The sequence below is a fragment of the Pelophylax lessonae genome (assembly GCF_965119305.1).
Source record: "Pelophylax lessonae genome assembly, chromosome: 1".
Classification (NCBI taxonomy): Eukaryota; Metazoa; Chordata; class Amphibia; order Anura; family Ranidae; genus Pelophylax; species Pelophylax lessonae.
The window spans coordinates 587,064,045-587,087,614 of NC_138768.1; the positions used below are offsets into that span (position 1 = coordinate 587,064,045).

Sequence of the window (23,570 nt, forward strand, 5' to 3'; positions counted from 1 at the left end):
AGTGTTATTTGTAATACATGCGCTGATTCCAGAGGTTTTTTTTTTTTTTTTTTCTTCTTTATTTGATTTATTAAAAAATAAGATTTGCAAATGGATGTGTAAATTCTGTTTTTTTTTTTTTTTTTTTTTAATAATTATCTTGTATCTTAGCAACGTCCTAACAACAAGGCAGGACAGGATGATGCCATCTTTGTTTTTTTTTTTTTCGGTCATGCTGTGGGAGTATAATAACCTATACCTATGGCAAGGGCATTATTTAACTTTAGTCGTAGCTGTTTTTTTGCTTTTGAATGAACCCCTCTTAAAGCAGGGCTCAAAATTTCAATTCCTAAGCTACTAGCCAGGCCCTAAGATTTATTCGCCACTAGCTTTTGGCTTTCATTTTAAGAACTTCTTGTAAGTTGTTTTAACCCTTTTATGTTCTATTAAATAGTCTATATTGCACTTAGAGGCACGTTGTTCTCCTACATTTCTACACAGCCGCTTCTCCTCTCAGGTGCTGTTCTAGTGCATGTAGATCTATACAACCCATTGGATCCGGGGCTTTACCCCATGGAAGCGCCCACATATACACCTTTTTTACTCCCCACTAGTTGCCCAGCCCCGCCCCTAATTCCGCCCCTAAACGCCCGGTCGTAAATTATATTTTATCCTTATTTTACTTATCACAGTCAGATCAATGAAATATGATTGCCGATTGCTGGTATTGGTTACTTTTATTTTTTCTTTATTCCATATAATAGTTACACTGAATAAGGAAAAATAAAAATACCCAATACCAGCAATCATATTTCATTGATCTGACTGTGATAAAATAAGGATAAATCATGATCAGCTGCTAAAGGCACTATACACATCATTACTGCCCTGTAGAGTAAATATTTTAATGCTTTAATAAATATAGCATTAAAAAAATAAAACCAATGAATGACTCCATACTGCCTCCCCCCACATTCCACCGTCCTCCCTACTGGCCCTCCCTCCACCGTCCTCCCTACTGGTCCTCCCCACTGGCCCTCCCTCCACCGTCATCGTCCTCCCTACTGGCCCTCCCTCCACCATCCTCGTCCTCCCTCCACCGTCGTCCTCCATACTGGCCCTCCCGCCACCATCGTCGTCCTCCTCCTCCATACTAGCCCTCCCTCCACCATCGTCGCCCTCCCTACTGGCCCTCCCTCCACCATCGTCGCCCTCCCTACTGGCCCTCCCTCCTCCATACTGGCCCTCCCTCCTCCATACTGGCCCTCCCTCCTCCATACTGGCCCTCCCTCCTCCATACTGGCCCTCCCTCCTCCATACTGGCCCTCCCTCCACCGTCGTCCATACTGGCCCTCCCTCCACCGTCCTCCTCCATACTGTCCCTCCCTCCACCGTCGTCCTCCATACTGGCCCTCCCTCCACCGTCCTCCTCCATACTGGCCCTCCCTCCACCGTCGTCCTCCATACTGGCCCTCCCTCCACCGTCGTCCTCCATACTGGCCCTCCCTCCACCGTCATCCTCCATACTGGCCCTCCCTCCACCGTCATCCTCCATACTGGCCCTCCCTCCACCGTCGTCCTCCATACTGGCCCTCCCTCCACTGTCCTCCTCCATACTGGCCCTCCCTCCACCGTCCTCCTCCATACTGGCCCTCCCTCCACCGTCCTCCTCCCTACTGGCTCTCCCTCCACCGCCATCCTCCTCCATACTGGCCCTCCTTCCACCGTCGTCGTCCTCCCTACTGGCCCTCCCTCCTCCATACTGGCCCTCCCTCCACCGTCGTCGTCCTCCATACTGGCCCTCCCTCCACCGTCGTCGTCCTCCATACTGGCCCTCCCTCCACCGTCGTCGTCCTCCATACTGGCCCTCCCTCCACCGTCGTCCTCCATACTGGCCCTCCCTCCACCGTCGTCCTCCATACTGGCCCTCCCTCCACCATCGTCCTCCATACTGGCCCTCCCTCCACCGTCGCCCTCCATACTGGCCCTCCCTCCACCGTCGCCCTCCATACTGGCCCTCCCTCCACCGTCGCCCTCCATACTGGCCCTCCCTCCACCGTCGTCCTCCATACTGGCCCTCCCTCCACTGTCCTCCTCCATAATGGCCCTCCCTCCACCGTCGTCCCTACTGGCCCTCCCTCCACCGCCGTCTTCCTCCATTCTGGCCCCCACTCCACCGTCTTACATACTGCCCCCCTCTTCACATCTTCTCCAGCAAAGCCCCCCTCCCTGCAGTCAGTCATTCTACCTTCCAAACAATACCTTCCTGGTTCTTCAGTAATACCCCCTCAACACATTGTCTATTGTGTCCCTATCCCTTTTTCAGTGTTCTGTACCCTCCATGCTGCCCCTCATGGACCTCTCAGTACCCCGCTCTACAACCCTTTTCAATATGCTGTAGCCCCCCCACCCTCTCCAGTGTCCTATTCCACCCTCCATGCTCACCCCCTAGTTTCCTGTCATCCTCTCCTCCTCCAGCTTGCCCCTGCCTCCACTTCAGTATTCCTCACACCCCCCACTTGAGTTCTATCACCCTGTTCATTGGTTCCCCTCCCCCTCCACTCGTGTATCTTGCATCCCCCCCCTCTTTCCACTCCAATGTTCTATTACCCCCTTCAGTATCACCCCATCCCCCTTCTGTGTCCTATTGTACCCTCCATGCTCACCCCCTAGTGTCCTGTCATCCCCTCTCCAGTTTCCGGTAACCTCACCCTAGTATCCTGCCCCCCTTGTTCCACTCCAGTATCTTGTCTCCCCAGTGTGTGTTTGTGTGTGTGTCCCCCAAATACAGTGTCCGATCTCCATCTCTCCCCTGCAGTGTTCTTTCACCCACTCCGAGGTTGTGTCCTGCCCCCCCCACTCTAGTGGCTTGCCCTCTTCCCCTTCAGTGTCCTGTAATGTGTCCCCTCTCCTCCCCCTTCTCTTGGTTAGTTGGGGAGACAGTGCACTTACCTCGACGCCGCCTCCCCTGCTTTGACCCCGAACGCAGATCTCCTCATCCCCCTCTCAGAAGTGGCGTTTCTCTGGGATTAGCTCGGTATCCCAGGGGTTGGCCCTAGAAGCTGGTATTCACCGTCATATTTCTTCCTTGCAAGTGTGCCAAGTTCCCTCTCCGATGCGGCTATACTCGCACTCGGCTTATTTCCACTCGCCAAATCCAAGCTGGCAAGTGGAAAATTAGAGAGCTGCTTTAAGGATATTGGCTGGCGTGAACAATGCTGTGACACTAAACTGCATTTGAGCAGCACTTAGTTGTGGGTACCGGTGATCAGGTTTGTGCTGTTTAACTTAAAATTTTACTTTAAAGCCCAGTTGAAGCCCCAAGTAGGTATTATGAACTGTAAAAGCGAACTTCTGTATGCAGCACAGTGGCGATCCAGATCGCTTATCTCATCCTGCAGAGCAGTCCAGCTTCCCAGTGAACGGACACTCATCCTGAACAGTGCTCCTCCCTTTAAATCCTTACCCCATTCTGTGAGTCGTACTTTTTTTGCCAGTGTATGAAGGTTGAGAAATTGGCTGCACTAGTTTACAGTACTATTTATTTATTTTTTTCTTAGATTTTTTCAATCAACCCTCACTGTCTTCTCATGCCTACACAAAAGTAGTATATCTAGAACTGTAAAAACCTTGTGAATGCTGTGTCATTGGATCCTGTATGGGGCGCTCACCTTGGCACTTGGTGCAACTTGTTAGCCGAAGGGTCCTATACAGGTCCAGGACTCTAGTCCATTGCTATGAAACTCAGTTCCTGAAAACCCTTTCAGGGGTATGCCCACTGTGATGAGCAAAGCCATGGCTTGCTGTGCAGTCTAACTCAAGTCAAGGTCACCTCATATCTCTGACCAGTATAAACAGGGCTATGTTTGGAATGTTTTCACCTCACAGTGCAAATCTTTTAAACTTGGCACTAAAATTCAACAACTTAGAGCTCAGTCAGAGGTGGATGACCAGGTGTTACATCACATCACTGGTTGCACACTTTAACACAACTTTCACTTAGAGCCCTTATAAAATACTCAGGTGCTTCCCTCCCGCCCTTGCCCCATGATTTGTCACAGGATTGTACACCTGGATTATTGCATACTACTTCCAGACAGGTCTACCCTATCTCCCATTCTTCTTTGCGAGTACTACATAGTGTAATACCCTCACTTGTAGCAATGTGGGATACCAGGCAAAAGGGAGCCCATTTAAGATAGGTGAATATCTGCTCTGCCAAAGGCTTGAACAACACTCATCCTCAGAGTGACAATGCTTCCCTTGCAGCAGAGCAGGACCCAGTTTTAACACCTGTCTCAGCATGCAATTCTAGCTTTATTTCAGGCATGCAACAAAACCGCCTCCTTGATGAGAAGAATTGTCTGCATTGATGTCACAATTTATTGGACAGATTGTCCTTAATACAACATACCCTGATATGCTGGTCCTAGAGGATGCTGAATCAGAACAGAATGAAGAGGATGTTAAGGTAGTGTTGGAGGAAGCTGAAGATTTCTCCTCCCCACATTGTCACTATGTTGAAGAGAGCGATTTGTGCAACTTGCAACATTTGTTAGTCAGAAGTGGTCTGCTGTATACTGACTTAAAAATATACCCAGAGTATAAAGAAGCCTGTACTGTACACAGGAAGATAAAACACCCACACAGAATGGTTGCAAGAAAATTCTTGCCTATTCAATAACTTACAGCAGCTTTTGTATAGTTAAGAGATGAGGTAAGATCCTGTGTCAGTTGCTTGGAACAATACGGTAAAATTAATATGCCTGGAAATACAAAATGTTATGTTCTGTTTTTCATGAGAATGCAGCTAAAGAATGGAAACTTTAAGGGAGAACCCTACATGTATAGCCAAAATGAAATGGAATATCTAAAGCATAACTGAGCAAGGCCCATTTGATCACATTGAAAAGCTTATTGCCTCTGTCTGCAAAAGCCTTGGCATTGTGAAAATTGGCTCTCCACTGTCTCGCCATGCTGCTTTGGGCACCAAGAGACCTACAAAAATTTGCAATAAATTCCCTGTTCATAAACAGAATATTTCATCTATTGTAATAGAAGCCCTACTGAAAGGGCTTTCACTCCCCCAAAAATATTTGCAGAAATGTATCCAGTGGAAAAAGATTGTTAAAAATGGGCTATTTCTGTGGTTGATTCTCCTGTCTTGGTCCTAAATAAATATCTCTCTGTACCTATTGAATATGTTCCTCCTTTCATTCTGCTGAACATCTGCTCAAAGAAAATTTGAGATGTTGCTAAAAGCTCTCCTTACCTCAGCCTTGCAACCAGATCTTGTAGCCTTTTCTGTATGTCAAACTTCCGCTAACTGGGCTAAGACCATGATTAACCAATATGACCCAGTATTTCTGGATCATGCTGTTTTTGCAGAGTAATTTCAACTATTGCCTTCTGCTCTGCTTTTTTGTGTAGATGCGCTGAACACGTTAGGAGACAAGTATCCAGAATGTCTAATCTCTATTCATATGCACAGCATCCTATGGCTAAAGGCCTTAACAGCAAAAGCTGCCTGTAAAGGGCACCTCCCACACATGCCCTTTCAAGGAAAACATCTGTTTGGTGAGGCACTTGACCGATTCATTTAAGAGGTCACACAGGTGGGAATGTTTTACCTTCTCAGAGGAAGGTACCAAAACCAACCTCCTCAAGAGCCCCTAGCTCCTCTAAATGCAGAGCACGCTTTATCAGGCTTCAATTTTTAAACCGAAGTTCAGGCTTCCCTTTCTGTAAAAGGCTTGGACCACAAAGCCTTTCCCAAAACCCTTGGCTGTTAGTTTGTGTCTCTCTGGATCATAGAAGACACAGATCAAATCAACCAAAACTGTTCAAGGACAGTCAAATTTTCAGAATGCCTTGAACCACCTCTTGTCCCAGACAGTCGCCATACCAGGTTGCCACAGGACAGGTTCAAGGGATTTTACTCAAACCTGTTCACGGTACAAAAGATTAACTAATGCCCCGTACACACGTGCAGATTATCTGAAGACTTTTGTCTGCAGACTTACCTTTTCTATGTAGTGCAAGGGCCTGCCGGATTGCATACAAATTGAAAGTGTTTAGGTTTGACCTCATATTATATGGTTTTGGTAAGTCTGCAGACAATCTGCACGTGTGTATGGGGCATAAGGCATTCATCCTATCCTGGACTTAAAATCCCTCAATAAATTACAAAATTGTGAATGGAATCTGCAAGGCCATTAATTGCCTCATTGAGATGGGAGCATATGACATCCATGGATATCCAAGATGTCTATATGCATGTTCCTATTTACCTACCTCATAAGCAATTGATTTACTTTGCAGTGGCACACAACCACTTTGTTGCCCTGCCCTATCTTCTGCTCCCAGGGTGTTTCAGAAGGTCTTAGTACCCTTGCTTGCCCTTCTCAGGACTCGGGGAATCCAAGTGACATGCTATCTAGACAACTTTATCCTAAAGTGTTCGTCTCCCTTCCAACTCCCAGCAAATGTCCAAAAGACAATTCAGGTATTGCAAACCTTTAAATGGGTGATCCATTTCAACAGATCTGCTTTCCAGACTTTTTTTGTGCCTAGAATACTTTTATGGTGTATAATTCTGGATACATCCCAAACAAGCATCTGTCTTTGAGAAAATAAAGTTTCTTTAACAACACATGCTTGATAACTGAAATGAAAGAGAAATCCCACAGTGAAATTCACTATTAGAGCCCTGGGCCTAATGGTTGCCTCTTTCAAGCCAGTATATTTGCCCAATTCCACTCAAAAACTCTCCAACAAAACTTTCAGGCAGCATGACCTACACATTCTCCCATCCGATCAAACAAGAACTTCCCCTTCCTGGCGTATCGCCACTCCAGCTCTAACAGTGGGAACATTTTTCCTTCTTTACAATTGGAACATTTTTATAACAAACACATAGGAGTAGATTTACTAAAGCTGATGCACTCAGAATCTGGTACAGCTGTGCATGGTAACAATCATTTTCTAAAATCAGCTTTCTATGTTGCTCATTGACAGACGCAGGACTGATATCTTGATATCCGTAGGGTTATACTGCCCCCTACAGGAGTAAGACACTAGGCAGGAAAAAAGTTCTGGCCACAGCCATGGGCAGTCCCAGGGGGTATATCCTCTCTCTCCCTGCCATAGGATGTCAGTTTTTTTCTGCCTAGTCAGGAGTAAGGACCTAAGTTCCTTGCTGGGATCTCTGGTCCTGGCAAGCTTTTTTAGATAAATCTTTTTTTAGTTAGCGGTTTTCTCCAGTTGTTCCTGTGAGATCTTCAAGCAATTATGCCAGATCTGGGCGACGGGCTGGATGTTGAAATCCAGTGGTCACCCCAGCCGGCCTACGAGTGCGTGCAGGCCCTAGCTCCGCACTGGGTCGGCCGCGACATAGTCCAGCTGGATGGGGACTGGCCCGCGGGTTAAACGTCCCACCGAGTCGCATATGACCGGTCGACGGCCGAGCCGCAGCGTCTCCTTTGGCCGACACCCCCCCCCTCCTCCACTGGGTGGTGAGGGGTTTTTGTCTGGAGTGGCGCCCGCTCTGTTCCGGTATGGTGAGTAAATATTTCCCCCTGCTCCTCATGGCTGACTCTGGGGTGGACCCGGGCCCCTCCCTGGGACGGTCGGACTAGCCGTTCATGCAAGCCGCTAAGGGGGTGGGGGGGTCCCGAGTGCGGACGGCTATTGTGCGGGGGGGCTTCCTCCCTGGCTTCCCAGGGCCTACCTGCCGATCGATCGTCTGTTAGTGAATGTGGGGACCCCCCTTCCCACCGCAGCGCGCGGGGCCGCCATTTGTTTGGAGTCCCTCATGTGGCTCATGGGGGCGGCCATCTTGGTACACCCAGCTCGTTTTGTTTGCAGGGCTGGGCAGCTGTGGGAGTTACTGAGGGCGTGTGAGGGGGCGGAGCCCCTCCCTAGACCCGGGAAGATTGCTCCACAGGACTTCCTTGTCATGCAGACAAACGCTGAGAGCAGTCCTGTTGAACTCTGAGTCATGGTGTGGTGAGCCTTTTGGGGGTCTCTCTCTGCGGGGGTCTCGAGGCACGCTGTCTGGCCATTGAGGGGCGCTGTAGCGCTGGGTGACATTTTGCAAAAAAAAAGTTTTGTTTTTTTTTTTTTATTTTGTCATATTTTGCTGACGGGTTCCCCTGGTGTTGCCATGGACCCTGCTGCACATGTCCCCACCTGATCCCCTCGAGGTGGCCGCAGGGCCCTCCGATTCTCCGCTCACCATTGATGTGCTTTCGGCGGTCCTGGAGTCATTTGTGTCCCGGGTGGAGGTAGCCTGTCAGGGACGGGGGGGCTAAAAAGTGACCCCCGCCTACCCCTGTTTTGTCTGATGCCTCAGATTCTGATTCTGAGCCAATCGCTGCTGCTGCGGGTTCCTCCTCTGGGGCTGCTGTCTCGCGCCCCGTCTCCTCTGATAGTGAGGATGACCTTTCTGCCTCCGCCATAGCGCAAGACAAGGCACTGGTGGACGCACTGATTGTGTCTGTCCGGGAGATCCTAAAACTGGAGGTTGCACCTGCGGATGCAGCTCATACGGAAGTTGCCTTTGGCACTCGCAAGCCCTCCAGGGTGGCGAAGGTGTTTCCCTTTCCCAAATGCTTTGACGATATCATTAAAAAGGAGTGGGTCCGTCCAAAACGACCCCCTGTGATGCCCAAACGGATTGCTAGGCGCTACCCGTTTGAAGAGTCCCTCCTTAAGAAATGGACGGTGCCACCTTCGGTGGATCCGCCGGTTTCCAGACTAAATAAGGCTACTGTTATCCTGTTGGAGGATTCCCCGTCCTTTCGGGATCCGGTTGATCGTAGGGCAGAATCTGTGTCCCGTTCCATATTCTCCCTGGCAGGGTCGGCCTTGAGGCAAGTGTTTACCATTGCTCTGGTTTCGCAGACGTTGACGGAATGGGCCAAGCTGTTACGCCATGACCTGGAGGGGAGAAGTCTCCCCCCTGCCGTGACGGATTTGCTGGAGCAGATGGTGCAGGGGCTACAGTTTGTTTGTGACGCCTCACTGGACGCTGCTCCATTGCTGGGGCGTGTGTCGATCTCGGCGGTGGTCCTCCGGCGCATGCTATGGTTGAAGTGCTGGTCGGCGGATCAGGCTTCCAAAAAAGCCTTGACTGATCTCCCTTTTCAGGGGGATCGCCTGTTTGGTGCTACCTTGGATGAGATTAACAAAGATCTCACTGGGGGCAAGAGCACCTTTCTACCACAGGCTAATAAGGGTAAGGAACCTCGTCGCAGACAGGGACCTTCCTTTTCAGCTCACAAGAAGTTTTTTCGCTCTTCCTGGGCGGGCGACAAGGCGAAGCCCTCCAAAGCCCCCCCCCCCCCCCCCGGGGGGGTTTCAAGAGATCCTGGTCTGGTAAGCAAAAATACGGTCCTTCCAGACCTGAGGATTAGACCGCTTCAGCCTGAAGGTGCGCCCCCACCCATATCAGGGGTGGGGGGGTGTCTTCGCCGGTTCCCGGACCCGTGGCTCTCCAGGGAGGTCATACGGTTGGGATACAAGATCGAGTTTCGATCGCTTCCACCGGTGCGGTTCTTCCCTTCCAATGCGACTGTCCCCAAATCGCCTAACGGCTCTGTTGGGGGCAGTGCAGGACCTGATGCAACAAGGAGTGGAGTCCATTCGCACAGTGGTGGCCTCCCTGCATCAGGGGGATTTTCTGGCGTCCATAGACATCAAGGATGCCTATCTTCATGCTCCCATTTACGCAGGACACCAGCGGTTTCTGCACTTTGCTGTGGGAGAGGACCATTATCAGTTTGTGGCGTTACCCTTTGGTCTCGCTTCTGCTCCCCGGGTTTTCACAAAGGTTTTGGCCCCAGTTCTGGTGCTGTTGCGGCAGCGGGGCATATTGGTCCTGGGCTACCTGGACGACCTCCTCCTCGGTACGGAGTCTCCGCAGGCTCAGTTTCATACGCGGACTCTCCAAAAGGAGATTTTTCTCAAATAGAACCGGAATCCCGATTCCCTGGACAATCGGATCCGGCTGAGCAAGCGGACCAGGGAGTCTCTGGCTGCTCAGGGGCTCTGGTCCCTGGAAGAATCCAGGTGGCCGATAAATGTGTTGGAACTGAGAGTGATCAGGTTTTGCCTGGTTCACTGGATCGAGCATCTTCGGGGCTACCCGGTTCGGATTCAGTCGGACAATGCCACGGCCGTGGCTTATGTCCATCACCAGGGGGGCACCAAGAGTGTTCTGGCGGCCGTAGAAGTGGCCGGCATTCTTCATTGGGCGGAACGGTTTGTTCCGGCTCTTTCCGCAGTTCACATTCCGGGCATGGAAAATTGTCAGGCGGACTTTCTCAGCCGTCAGACCTTGGATCAAGGGGAATGGTCTCTTCATCCAGAGGTGTTTCACCAGTTGTGCCTTCATTGGGGCACCCCGGACGTGGATCTGTTGGCATCTCGGCTCAACAGGAAGGTGCAGAGGTTTGCAGCCCGCTCCCGCGATCCTCGGGCGGACGCCGCAGACGCGCTGGTTGCTCCGCGGGGGCAGTATCAGCTGCTGTATGCCTTTCCTCCTTTCAAGTTGCTGCCGAAACTTCTTCGCAGGATAGAGGTGGAGGGAATTCCAGTCATCCTTGTGGCTCCGGACTGGCCTCGTCGGACCTGGTACGCCGACTTGGTCAGGCTGGTCGCGGATGCTCCTTGGCGACTTCCTCTCAGGGAGGATCTGCTGTCTCAGGGACCGATCTTCCATCCTGCTTTACGATCGCTGGCTTTGACGGCTTGGCTGTTGAGAGCCAGGTGCTGAAGGACAGGGGTTTGTCTGTTTCAGTTATTCCTACTCTGATTAAAGCGAGGAAAGCAACTTCCAGAAAGATCTATCATTGCACATGGAAGTCTATCGCGTGGTGTGAGTCCCTCGGGGTTCCTCCACGTTCTTACTTGTGGCTCGGATATTGGCCTTTCTGCAACGGGGGGGGGGGGGGTTGAGCAGAAGCTGGCCTTGAGCACTATCAAGGGTCAGGTTTCAGCATTGGCGATCTTCTTCCAGAGGCCACTGGCTACTTATTCTTTGGTGCGGAACTTCATCCAGGGGGTGCGGCACCTGGCTCCTCTGGTGCGCGTGCCCTTGCCGCCCTGGGATCTTAATTTGGTTTTGGCGGTTCTCCAGAAACCTCCCTTTGAAAATATTAGGGAGATTCCCTTGCTTACCTTATCCCAGAAGGTGGCCATCACTTCTGCACGCGGGGTGTCGGAACTGGCTGCGTTGTCCTGTCGTTCCCCCTATCTGGTGGTTCATAGGGATAAGGTGGTTCTTCGTCCGAACCCATCCTTCCTTCCTAAAGTGGTTACCTTCCCTGTGTCCTAAGCCCAGTCATCCTCGGGAGTTTGCGTTACACTCCTTGGATGTGGTTCGGGCGATCAGGGTGTACTTGGCTACTACTGACTTTTCGTGAGGCTGATTCACTTTTTGTGATCACGGATGGCCCTAGAAAGGGGTTGCCTGCGTCTGCTGTGACTATCTCCAGATGGATCAGACAGACGGTGGTGCAGGCTTATTCTATTAAAGGTCGGGTTCCTCCGTTCCCTGTTAAGGCGCACTCTACTCGGGCTCTTAGTGCTTCCTGGGCCTTCCGCCATCAGGCGTCGGTGCTTCAGGTTTGCAAGGCGGCTACACGGTCGTCAGTTCATACCTTTTACAAAATTTTATAAGGTTGATGTGCTGGCATCGGCGGATGCCTCTTTTGGCCACAAGGTTTTGCAGGCTGCTGTTTGAGGGGACCTTTGGTCTGCCTCTGGGGTTTTGTTTTTTTTTTTTTTTCAGGTGGGTCTCATCTGCTTGTTTCGATGAGTCCTCTGGTCGGCTCTGTTTTGGCCTTCTGGATTGGATTTCATTTCTGTTATCCCACCCCTCATTTATGGCACTGCTTTGGGACGTCCCTACGGATATCAAGATATCAGTCCTGCGTCTGTCAATGAGCGACAGAGAAAACTGGATTTTTGACTTAACGTAAAATCCTTTTCTCTTAAGCTCATTGACAGACGCAGTACCCACCCCTCTATTTTGAGTTGGGTTGGTATGAGTCTCTGACACTGCTTTGTTACATAACTGACATCCTGTGGCAGGGAGAGAGAGGATATACCCCCTGGGACTGCCCATAGGTGTGACCAGAACTTTTTTCCTGCCTAGTGTCCTACTCCTGTAGGGGGTAGTATAACCCTACGGATATCAAGATATCAGTCCTGCGTCTGTCAATGAGCTTAAGAGAAAAGGATTTTACGGTAATTGTCGCTTTTTTTTTTTTGTTTATAGCGCAAAAAGTAAAAATCGCACAGGTGATCAAATACCATGCTCTATTTGTGGGAAAAAAAGGACGTAAATTTCGTAAATATATGACAAAAATTGAATATATTGGATATTTTTTTTAACTGTCAAAGTAGAAAAATATTGTTATTTTTTCAAAATTGTCGCCTTTTTTTTTATTAATATCGCAAAAAATGAAAAGTGCAGAGGTGATCAAATACCACCAAAGAAAGCTCTGTTTGTGGGGTAAAAAGGACGTAAATTTCGTTTGGGTACGGTGTTGCATGACCGCGCAGTTGTCAGTTAAAGTCGCACAGTGCCGAATCGCAAAAAGTGGCCTGGACGTAAAGCAGGAAAATCCTCCGGTGGTTAAACACTGATGAAATGACACTTTGCTACACCGTAAAGTAGTGAGTGTACAGCTTGTATAACAGTGTAAATTTGCTGTTCCCTCAAAATAACTCAACACACAGCCATTAGTGTATAAACCGCTGGCAACAAAAGTGAGTACACCCCTAAGTGAAAATGTCCAAATTGGGCCCAATTTGCCATTTTCCCTCCCTGGTATGATGTGACTCGTTAGTGTTACAAGGTCTCAGGTGTGAATGCGGAGGTGTGTTAAATTTGGTGTTATCGCTCTCACTTTTATACTGGTCACTGGAAGTTCAACATGGCAAAGAACTCTTTGAGGATCAAAAAAAAAAAATAAATTGTTACTCTACATAAAGATGACCTAGGCTATAATAAGATTGCCAAGACCCTGAAACTGAGCTGCAGCATGGTGGCCAAGACCACACAGTGGTTTAACAGGACAGGTTCCACTCAGAACAGGCCCCGCCATGGTCAACCAAAGCAGTTGAGTGCACATGCTCATCATCATATCCAAAGGTTGTCTTTAGGAAATAGACATATGAGTGCTGCCAGCATTGCTGCAGAGGTGAGGGGGGGGGGGGAAATGGGGACAGCCTGTCAGTGCTCAGACCACACGCTGCATCAAAATGGTCAACATGGCTGTCGTCCCAGAAACCTCTTCTAAAGATGATGCACACAAAAGCCTGCAAACTGTTTGCTTAAGACAAGCAGACTAAGGACATGGATTACTGGAACCATGTCCTGTGGTCTGATGAGACCAAGACAAACCTATTTGGTTCAGATGGTGTCAGGCGTGGGTGGTGGCAACCAGGTGAGAAGTACAAAGACAAGTGTGTCTTGCCTACAGTCAAGCATGGTGGTGGGAGTGTCATGGTCTGGGGCTGCATGAGTGCTGCCGACACTGGGGAGCTACAGTTTATTGAGGGAACCATGAATGCCAACGTGTACTGTGACATACTGAAACAGGGCATGATCCCCTCCCTTCGGGACTGGGCGGCAGCGCAGTATTCCAACAAGATAATGACCCCAAACACATCTCCAAGACGACCACTGCCTTGCTAAAACACTAAAAAGGACAGTGTCAATCAGGTGTCAAAAGAGAATCCCCAAACAGCAAACCATTTAGAAAGGTTAGTTTACTAAATGAATAAAACCAGGGATGGCTAAGACGTTACCACTGTTGTGAGGACATTGTGTGATAGTGAACGCCAATGGTCACTGCAAGGTAATCCAACGCTATGCCTCTCGGAGATGTAAAGGTGTCCAACACACAGCAACGGATTGGCCTGCATTCCACGTTGCTTCCTGCATCGGGCCTCGCTCCACCGAGTGACGTCACTTCCAGGCATCACGCAACCCTCGGTGGATCCACAACACGGCTGGTTCGCGGCAGCATCGGTGACCGACTAGGATCTTCCCTTCCTCCATAGGGATCCCGGTGTGTTGGACACCTTTACGTCTCCGAGAGGCATAGCGTTGGATTACCTTGCAGTGACCATTGGCATTCACCATCTCACAATGCCCTCACCGCCACCCACACACCAGTGGTAACATCTTAACCCTCCCTGGTTTTATTAATTTAATAAACTAACCTCCCTACATGGTTTGCTGTCTGGGGATTCTCTTTTCACACCTTATTGACACTCCTGTGTGCTGTCCTTTTTTTAGTGTTTTATTTCATTGCATTTGCATCCCATGCTTGGGACCGGCGGCACAAGGACTGTTTCAGTTTGGATTTTCCAGTGTCCCATTGGTCAACCTCCTGCCGGGAGTTTTTGATTAACAGCGCTTGGGCTTTTTTTTGTACTTTAGAACTGCCTTGCTTATGAAGCTCAGGATAAAGGTGTTGGACTGGCCAAGCATGTCTCCAGACCTAAACCCTGTTGAGCATCTGTGGAGCATCCTCAAACGGAAGGTGAAGGAGCGCAAGGTCTCCAACATCCACCACCTCTGTGATGTCGTCATGGAGGAGTGGAAGAAGACTCCAGTGGCAACCTGTGAAGCTCTGGTGAACTCCATGCCCAAGAGTGCTGGAAAATAATGGTGGCCACACAAAATATTGACACTTTGGGCCCACTTTCGGACATTTTTACTGAGGGTTGTACTCACTTTTGTTGCCAGCGGTTTAGACATTAATGGCTGTGTGTTGAGTTATTTTGAGGGAATAGCAAATTTATACTGTTAAATAAACTGTTCACTCACTACTTTACATTGTAGGAAAGTGTAATTTCTTCAGCGTCGTCACATGAAAAGATAAAATATTTACAAAAATGTGAGGGGTGTAGTCACTTTTGTGAGATACTGTATATATGTACATTTAGGAAAGAATCCAGGCTTTTTAAAGAAAGCTACTGAGCTAGCCAGAACCAGCTCTTGAGGGAGTCTATTTCACATTTTCACAGCTCTTACTGTGAAGAAACCTTTCCTTATTTGGAGATTAAATCTCTTTTCCTCCAGGTATAGAGTGCCTCCTTGTCCTCTGTGATGATCTTAAAGTGAATAACTCAACACCAATTTAACTATATGGACCACTTATGTATTTACATTTTCTATTCCTCTCTTAATACATGAAATGATTCTGCTCGCTTTGGAAGCCGCAGCTTGACATTGCATGCTATTATTAAGCTTATGATCTACCAAAACACTGAGATCCATCTCCACTATTGATCCCCTCTATTACATTTATCAACATTAAACATGATTTTCCACATAGTTGCCCAAATAAGCAGTGCATTGAGGTGGGCTTGTAATTTGGAGACCCCTGGTAAGGATGTTATTCCACTGCATAGCTTGGTGTCATCTGCAAACACTTAAATGCTACTTTGATTCCCAGACCCTAGATCATTTATAAAGATACTAAAAGGTAGGGTTCCAACACTGAACCTTGGGGGTACACAATGATGACCTTAGACCATTCAGAGCATTAACCAATTACCACTACTCTCTGAATATGGTCTTTTAGCCAGTTTTCTATCCATTTACAAAATTAGTTTTTTTCCAGGCCAGTAGACTTTACCTTACACATTAGCCGTGTGTGGGGAACATTGTGAAACGCTTTTGCAAAATCCAGGTATACCACGTCCACAGCCACCCCTCTGTCCAAGGTTTTACTTAACCTCTTTGTAAAAAGAAATCCGATTTGTCCAACATCTGTCTTTCATGAACCCATGCTGTTTAAAATACTTTTTTTTTCCAGCAAGAACTCATCTATGTTGTCTTTTATTGAACTCTCCAGTATCTTCCCAACTATAGAAGTTAAACTAACAGGTCTATGGTTACTTGGTAAAGACTTTGGTCCCTTCTTCAATATAGGCACCAAGTTGGTTACGCCAATCCATTGGTACTATTCCAGTCTTAGAGCCCCTAAAAAAACTAGAAACAATGGCTTTGAAATGACAGAGCTCATTTTTTTTTTTTTAGGATCCGTGGGTGTATGCCATGTGGTCCAGGTGCTTTATCCACATTTATTCTGTCTTGAATATTTCTGTATCAAATCACTTTTGAGCCATTGTTGATCACTTGAGGCTGTGTCAATACCATCCCCATTATGGCCATGAAGCCCCCCCCCCCCCCATGCTCCTTTGTATACACAGAGCAGAAAAAGGTACAGTATATGATAAATTTGCCTTCTCTTTGTCCCCAGTCACCCACTCACTATATTATTTTGTAAAGGGCCTACATGCTCAGAGCTGACCTTTTTACTATTAATATATTTGAAGAATTTTTGGGGGTTTGTCCTATCCTCTTTTTTATCTCTTACAAGTTTATGAAGTTGGGAGTGTTCCAATCCTTGATAGTTCAAGGAACACAATCAGAAAAGGAAACCAAACTCCTCATCAACATCTTTGAGCTTGGAGCAATTAGGCTGTCCATCCAGCATAAGTCAACTATCAAAGGAGAATGCGGAGCCTAAATGGCCCGTGCACACCAGTCGAAATTCGGCCGGGAATTTTCTTCCGACGACCAATCTGCCGATTTTCGGCTTGTTAGTATGGTGCTCTCGACAACCGACTCCGACTTTTTGGCCGAAAAAATCCTGGTGCAGGCTATAACATTATTGTCCTCCGTCAAAACACGTTCGATTTTCGTGCAGTCAGAACAGATTTCGATGGGGAAAAATCTTATGAGCAAGACTAGGCATGCTCAGAGATGAAAAAACACAAAGAAAGCAAACCAACACATGACATCACTTCTGAAGTAGAATTCTGTCGTGCGGGAAAATTCGTGTGCAGTCTAGAGCACATTCCAACCAACAGACACCACTCTGGACAAAAGACGAATGACCGGTCAGCGGAAATTCGTTGCGTGTGTACGAGGCTTAACTGTCTTAAAGGAAGCAAACCAGTTTATCTCGTGGACAGGAACTCATTGTCCATTGGTTTCTATGGTCCACATCCCATAAGTGGACAACTGTCAGGCGTATTATCTCAGCAACCACCACTTGGACCAAAGGTAATGGTCTCTGATCAATCAGAACTGCTTTGATCCTTCCTAATTGTCCCTAGGGAAAGAAAAGGAACATTGCACATTTTGTCACTATTGCATTTGTTTTTGTATGACAGCACAGGACACCATTGTCATTTTTTTTCATTGACACTATGGGGTTGATTTATTAAAACTAGAGTGCACAATCTGGTGCAGCTGTCCAGTTTTAGTAAATCAACCTATGTTGTTAGGATCACTTTTGTTTGTTCGATATATATCATTGCACTGTTCTGTATAAGTTACTATAGACCTAAATGACCTTATAATGCATCTAATGTGCCTCACCACAACACGCAAATGTAAATTGACCCAATGTCTTTGTTATTCAAAGCAATGTCAATACTTATAGAGACGTTTCTGTGAATGTGAAATATATATTACATTTAAACACTAATACACAGTACATTGAGAACACGTTTACACAAACTGGACACAGAAGTTGCAAGTTTTATTTTAACCAAGAAAAATCTTTTAATTCTTAATAACCGCAACATGACAGAAGACAAATTAGAATTGTGACTCTGGTCGTTTCTTTATCCATGCTGCAATCGCTGGGATTTCATGTACTCTCTTTCTTAGAGCCAGTAAACGAGGATAGGCATTTCCAAAACCAGGTTGCTGGTACTCAAACATGTCAAAACAGTTATCCCAGAAAAAGTCAGCCCATGTTACCTATAGGTAGTAAAGAGTAATTTGATTTAGTCAAATTTAGTCTGATACAAAAAAGAATGACAACTTCGATGCTCTAGGTCAGCGGTCCTCAAACTACGGCCCTCCAGCTGTTACGGAACTACACATCCCATGAGGCATTGTAAAACTCTGACATTTACAGACATGACTAGGGCATGATGGGAATTGTAGTTCCTGAACAATTGGAGGGCCATAGTTTGAAGACCCCTGCTCTAGGTCAATGCTTAGGGCAGTGTTAGATGGGAGTTTATTGCCATCACAAGTTCATCTACAGAGTGTACCTCCATTAAAGCAATCTGCTAGAGATGCTTCCATGTCTCTGTAGACCTTTTTATTGATTCATTTGTGTGATATACAGTGAATATAATAAGTCCACACACCCCTGTTAAAATGCCAGGTTTCTGTGATGTAAAAAAAATGAGAGAAAGATAAATAATTTTAGAACTTTTTCCACCTTTAATGTGACCTATAAACTGTACAACTCGGTTGAACAACAAACTGAAATCTTTTAGGTGGAGGGAAGTAAAATAAAAAAAAAAAACCTAAAATAATATGGTTGCACAAGTGTGCACACCTTTGACCACTTAAGGACCGGAAGGTTTTACCCCCTTAATGACCAGGCCATTTTTTGCGATACGGTACTGCGTTACTTTAACTGACAATTGCAGGGTCGTGCAAAGTTATACCCAAAAAAGTTGATGTCCTTTTTTTACCACAAATAGAGCTTTCTTATGGTTGTATTTGATCACCTGTGTGATTTTTTTGTTTTTTTGCGCTATAAACAAAAAAAAAAAGAGCAACGATTCTGGAAAAAAAAAATTTTTACTTTCTGCTTTAAAACATTACCAATATAAAAACCTAAAAAAAAAAATTTTTTTTTTCATTAATTTAAGCCAATATGTATTCTGCTACATGTTTTTTTAACAAAAATCCCAATAAGTGTATATTGATTGGTTTGCACAAAAATTATCGTGTCTACATACTAGGGGATAGATTTATATAACTTTTATTTATTTTTGTTACTAGTAATGGTGGCGTTCAGCGATTTTTAACGGGACTGCGACATTGAGGCGGACAGATCAGACACCTAACTGACACTTTTGGGGGGGACCAGTGACATTACATTACAGTAATCAGTGCTAAAAAAAAAATGCATGGTTACTATGCTAATGACACTGTCAGGGAAGGGGTTAACACCAGGGGCGATCAAAAGGTTAAATGTGTGCCTAGGGGATGCTTTCTAACTGTATGGGAGTTGTGATGTGGTTGGACATCTTGGCGAGTTGGAGTTTTCGGCAGAGCAGCGGGCTTGGATGTTTTTCTTCGTAAGAAAAGGCTTTTCTCTTGCCACTCTACCTCATAGCCCAGACATGAAGAATACAGGAGATTGTTGTCACATGTACCACACAGCCAGTACTTGCCAGATATTCCTGCAGCTTCTTTAATGTTGCTGTAGGCCTCTTGGAGGTCTCCCTACCAGTTTTCTTCTCATCTTTTCATCAATTTTGGAGGGACATCCAGTTCTTGGTAATGTCACCGTTGTGCCATATTTTCTCCACTTCATGATGACTGTCTGCACTGTGTTCCATGATAGATCTAATGCCTTGGAAATACTTTTTTACCCTTCTCCTGACTGATACTGTTTAGAAATGAGATCCCTCTGATGCTTTGGAAGCTCCCAGCGGACCATGGCTTTTGCTGTAGGATGCGACTAGGAAAATGTCAGAAAAGACCTGCTAGAACACCTGAACTTTATTTGGGGTTAATCCTATTTAACATGTATGGCAGGGCTCAAAATTTCAAGTCATGAGCTACTAGCCAGGCCTTAAGAGTTACTCGCCACTTGTTGCCCCACCCAAACCCCACCCTGCTCCGCCCCTAAACACGCCCTCTACATTGCAGAGCGCCCACAGCATGTCCCCTTTCATTGCAGAGGGATCACAGCATGTCCCCTTTCATTGCAGAGCGCCCACAGCATGTCCCCTTTCATTGCAGAGCGATCACAGCATGTCCCCTTTCATTGCAGAGCGCCCACAGCATGTCCCCTTTCATTGCAGAGCGCCCACAGCATGTCCCCTTTCATTGCAGAGCGATCACAGCATGTCCCCTTAAATTGCAGAGCGATCACAGCATGTCCCCTTAAATTGCAGAGAGATCACAGCATGTCCCCTTTAATTGCAGAGAGATCACAGCATGTCCCCTTTCATTGCAGAGCGATCGCAGCATGTCCCCTTAAATTGCAGAGCGCTCACAGCATGACCCCTTAAATTGCAGAGCGCCCACAGCATGTCCCCTTACATTGCAGAGCGATCATCACAGCATGTCCCCTTTCATTGCAGAGCGCCCACAGCATGACCCCTTTCATTGCAGAGTGCCCACAGCATGTCTCCTTAATTGCAGAGCGATCATCACAGCATGTCCCCTTAATTGCAGAGCGATCATCACACAGCATGTCCCCTTAATTGCAGAGCGATCATCACAGCGTGCACTTACCTGCAGCAGGCGGCTTCTCATCAATCCTGTGCGTCCTCCATGTCTCCCGAGTCCTCCTCCTCGGCCAGTTACAATTGTTCGCCTTTTTGCCAATCAGGAAACACCTGCCTCCTGATTGGCCAGTAGGAGGATCAGGAGGAGGATCCCTGTGACAATAGCGAATACCCATTCGCTATTGTCACACAATGGGTGGGCTCAGGACGCAGTGCTCTGCTCCTAGAGCCCATCCTTTTCTAAAAAAAGAAAGTGAAAGTAAATCGCCGGCTGCTGTTAATGGCGGCGGCGGCGGCAGGCACAGCTCGCCATCCTCAAAATTCCACTCGCAAAATGCTAGTAGGCGAGTGGAATTTTTGAGGGCTGATGTATGGGATTGCTTATTTCTGAACATCGCTACATCCCCAGTTATAAGAGGGTGTGCACATTTATGCAACCACATTATTTTAATTTTTTTTTTTTTTTTATCCCACCCACCCCCCACCCTTACAATATTTCAGTTTGTTTTTTTTTTTCCCAGTTGAGTTGTACAGTTTATTGGTCACATTAAAGGTGGAAACAATTCTGAAATTATTTATCTTGTCTCAAACCTGACATTTTAACAGGGTTGTGTAGACTTTTTATATCCACTGTAGCAAAACAAGTCACTGGTATTCCTTTTAGGTCTTGACCAGAGCTTGGCCTTTAGCGCTCCAATTGGACAGGTTTTGGCCTTGTTCATTCTTTTTCAAAAACTTCTGGCCTTGCTCTCTCTTGTCAAAACCTTTTTTCAAGGTGTATTTTGCATCAAGTTCCCCCCTTGCAGCACCTTGTACTTTCTTGGTTTTTAACTTGGTTGTCACTGCCCTGTAGAAACCACATTTTCAACCAATCAGGAATATCCTCTTAGATTACATCTCCTGCCAAGTGGCCTTTTTGGTTGCTATCACATTTGTTAAACTTGTCTCTGAGTAAGCAGCTCTCTATTGTAAGGGATTGTTCCTTATTCTTCACAATGCGCCCAAGACCCACCCTTTCTTCCTAAAGTGGTATCAATCTTTCATCTCAATAAAGACATAGTCCTACCATCATTATGCCCTAATTCAAAGCCCCCAAAGGAAATTGCTCACCATTGTTTGGACATAGTCCGAGCCATAAGAATCTACCTCAAAGCCACAGCTTTGATTAGGAAGATGGACCCCGTTTGTCCTTTCCTAAGCACCTCTCAAGGGACATCCTGCCTCCAACTCCACAAATGCTCTATGAAAAAGGCATCTGATCACTAGAGCTTTCAAGGACATATCTCCTCCAGAGCTTTTACATGCCCATGCCACCAGGTCAGTTGAGGTTTCCTGGGCATTCTAGGCACCAGGCCTCTGTAGCCTAGATTTGTAAGGTCCTTTGTTCATACCTTTGCAAAGTTCTAACAGGTAGTTGTCCAATTTTCTGAGGATACAGTTTTTGGGTGCAAGGTTTTTCCAGCAGGACTCTGGCTTGGTCTGTTGATCCTTGTTGTTGCCGGGCCTGTTGTCACAGTTCTGTTAGCCTATTTGTTGCCCTCCCTTTTATTTATTGCTTGGGGACATCCTAGGGTCTATGAAAAAGCCTGTACCGTGTCCTGTACTGTACGATTAAGATGAGCGGAATTTTGACTTACCAGTAAATTATATATCTTGGAGTACAGTACAGGACACAGGTCACCCTCCCTTTCATTTCTTGGCTACCCCACATTGCTTGCTCCAAAACTAAGGGGAGGCGTCTAAGGGGTGTATCCTCAAATGCTTGCCAGTGTCTAATCACCTGAAGGCAAGTTAAAATTCCTTTTCCATTTACATCATTTTATACTACTGTCACACACAAGAGCCAGTTGAGGAGGCCTACATACCTGTATGTTGTTGATTTGTAAAAAGACTGAAGAACCACCACAAACATGAAACAGCTGATACTACCAACCAACATTAATCGCCTTAGCGGTATCCCCGAGTGAGACTCGGGTGGATTTCTTATGCTAGGATCGGTATCCCCGAGTCACACTCGGGGTAGATGTGCAGAGCGTACAGCGCTGTCTCTTACCTTCTCCTGGCGATCCAGCGATGATCTCCCATTGCTGTGATCGCCAGCCGAGATCCCCGCCGCTCGTCCGTCGGTATGATGACTACCTAGCACCGTTCCCTGCAGCAGCAATGCTGCATGGGAGCGGAACTGGGAGGGAAATTCAAACGTTGCACAAAACACAAACTCATTTATATTATATATATATATATATATATATATATATATATAGTACCTATATAAGCACACATATATATATACATACACACACACATATATATACATATATATATATATATATATATATATATATATCCTCTCAGATTGCCTAGTTGATCCGGGAGGAAGTGGGAGCAGGTACCTGTTAAAACCGGGTACCTGCTCCCCCCAAAAAGTGGGGAGGAGGCAAACACAAGGAAACAGGGTTCCCCTTTTAGGCGAAGTTACGTTTTAACAAACCCTTTGCCTGTGCGCCTCTCATTTATTAAATTTGTATCTGTGGCTTATTAGGAAATGTTAAACTCTTTATAGCTTTATTTTCACATGAAGCGAAGATTGTGCTGCCTTTGCTATGCAACTATCCATTTTGAGAAAGGATACTTACGTAGTCTCCAGCAAACCATTTCTTTTCACCCAAAGCCTTCTCCAAGTAAGCCAGGACTGGATGACAATTCTTTTCCATGTACTCCTTTACTTTCTAGGGTACAAAATGGTGTTATGTGAGTAAAGTTTTCCTGCTCCTTTCAATTGTAACATTTAAAAATGTTCCTTTACCTAAAATTGAAGAAATCCTCAGTGTAATTTGGGATTGTTTAGAGTACAGCCAACAACCCCTTTTCTCCCTGGTGATATATGGCTCCATGTGTCAGCTTGGTCTGTGGCTTGACCAGGATTTTTTCTAGTTTGCTTGGTTGATTCTGTATCTGGGTCCAAGTACTAACTAAAGAAAAGCTGAACTGACCACCTTCAGTGTTAACTTGCTGGCTGTTTCTGACTTCAGTGCTTTTAGAGACACTGCCGCATGACAAGTAATACAGATCAGGGCAGAGTGAAGTCACTAATGTTCCAGATCAGCAAGCCAGAAACATAAAAGCAATGGATCTTCATGATAGTTTGAAGAACTATGATTTTCAGAAGCCATTGGCAATGACAGCCTCCATACTTCCACAGGTTTTATAAAAAGTACAGCAGTTGTGGGAAGTTTTTGTAGACATTTATTGCTGGGAAACTCAAAAATATATTCTTGTTACAA

General features: G+C 46.6%; 1 protein-coding gene across 1 annotated transcript in view; it reads right to left on the bottom strand.

The window, feature by feature from the left end:
* Positions 1-17,611: 17,611 nt before the first annotated feature.
* HPGDS (hematopoietic prostaglandin D synthase) overlaps positions 17,612-23,570 on the bottom strand; it is a 138,195-nt gene continuing 132,236 nt past the window's right edge. Inside the window, exons 10-11 of the mRNA XM_082243432.1 lie at positions 22,923-23,015; positions 17,612-17,782 (exon numbers count right to left, since the gene is read on the bottom strand). Of these exons, the coding sequence (XP_082099558.1) occupies positions 17,618-17,782; positions 22,923-23,015 (258 nt within the window). The 3' untranslated portion in view covers positions 17,612-17,617. The remainder of the gene's footprint in view (positions 17,783-22,922; positions 23,016-23,570) is intronic.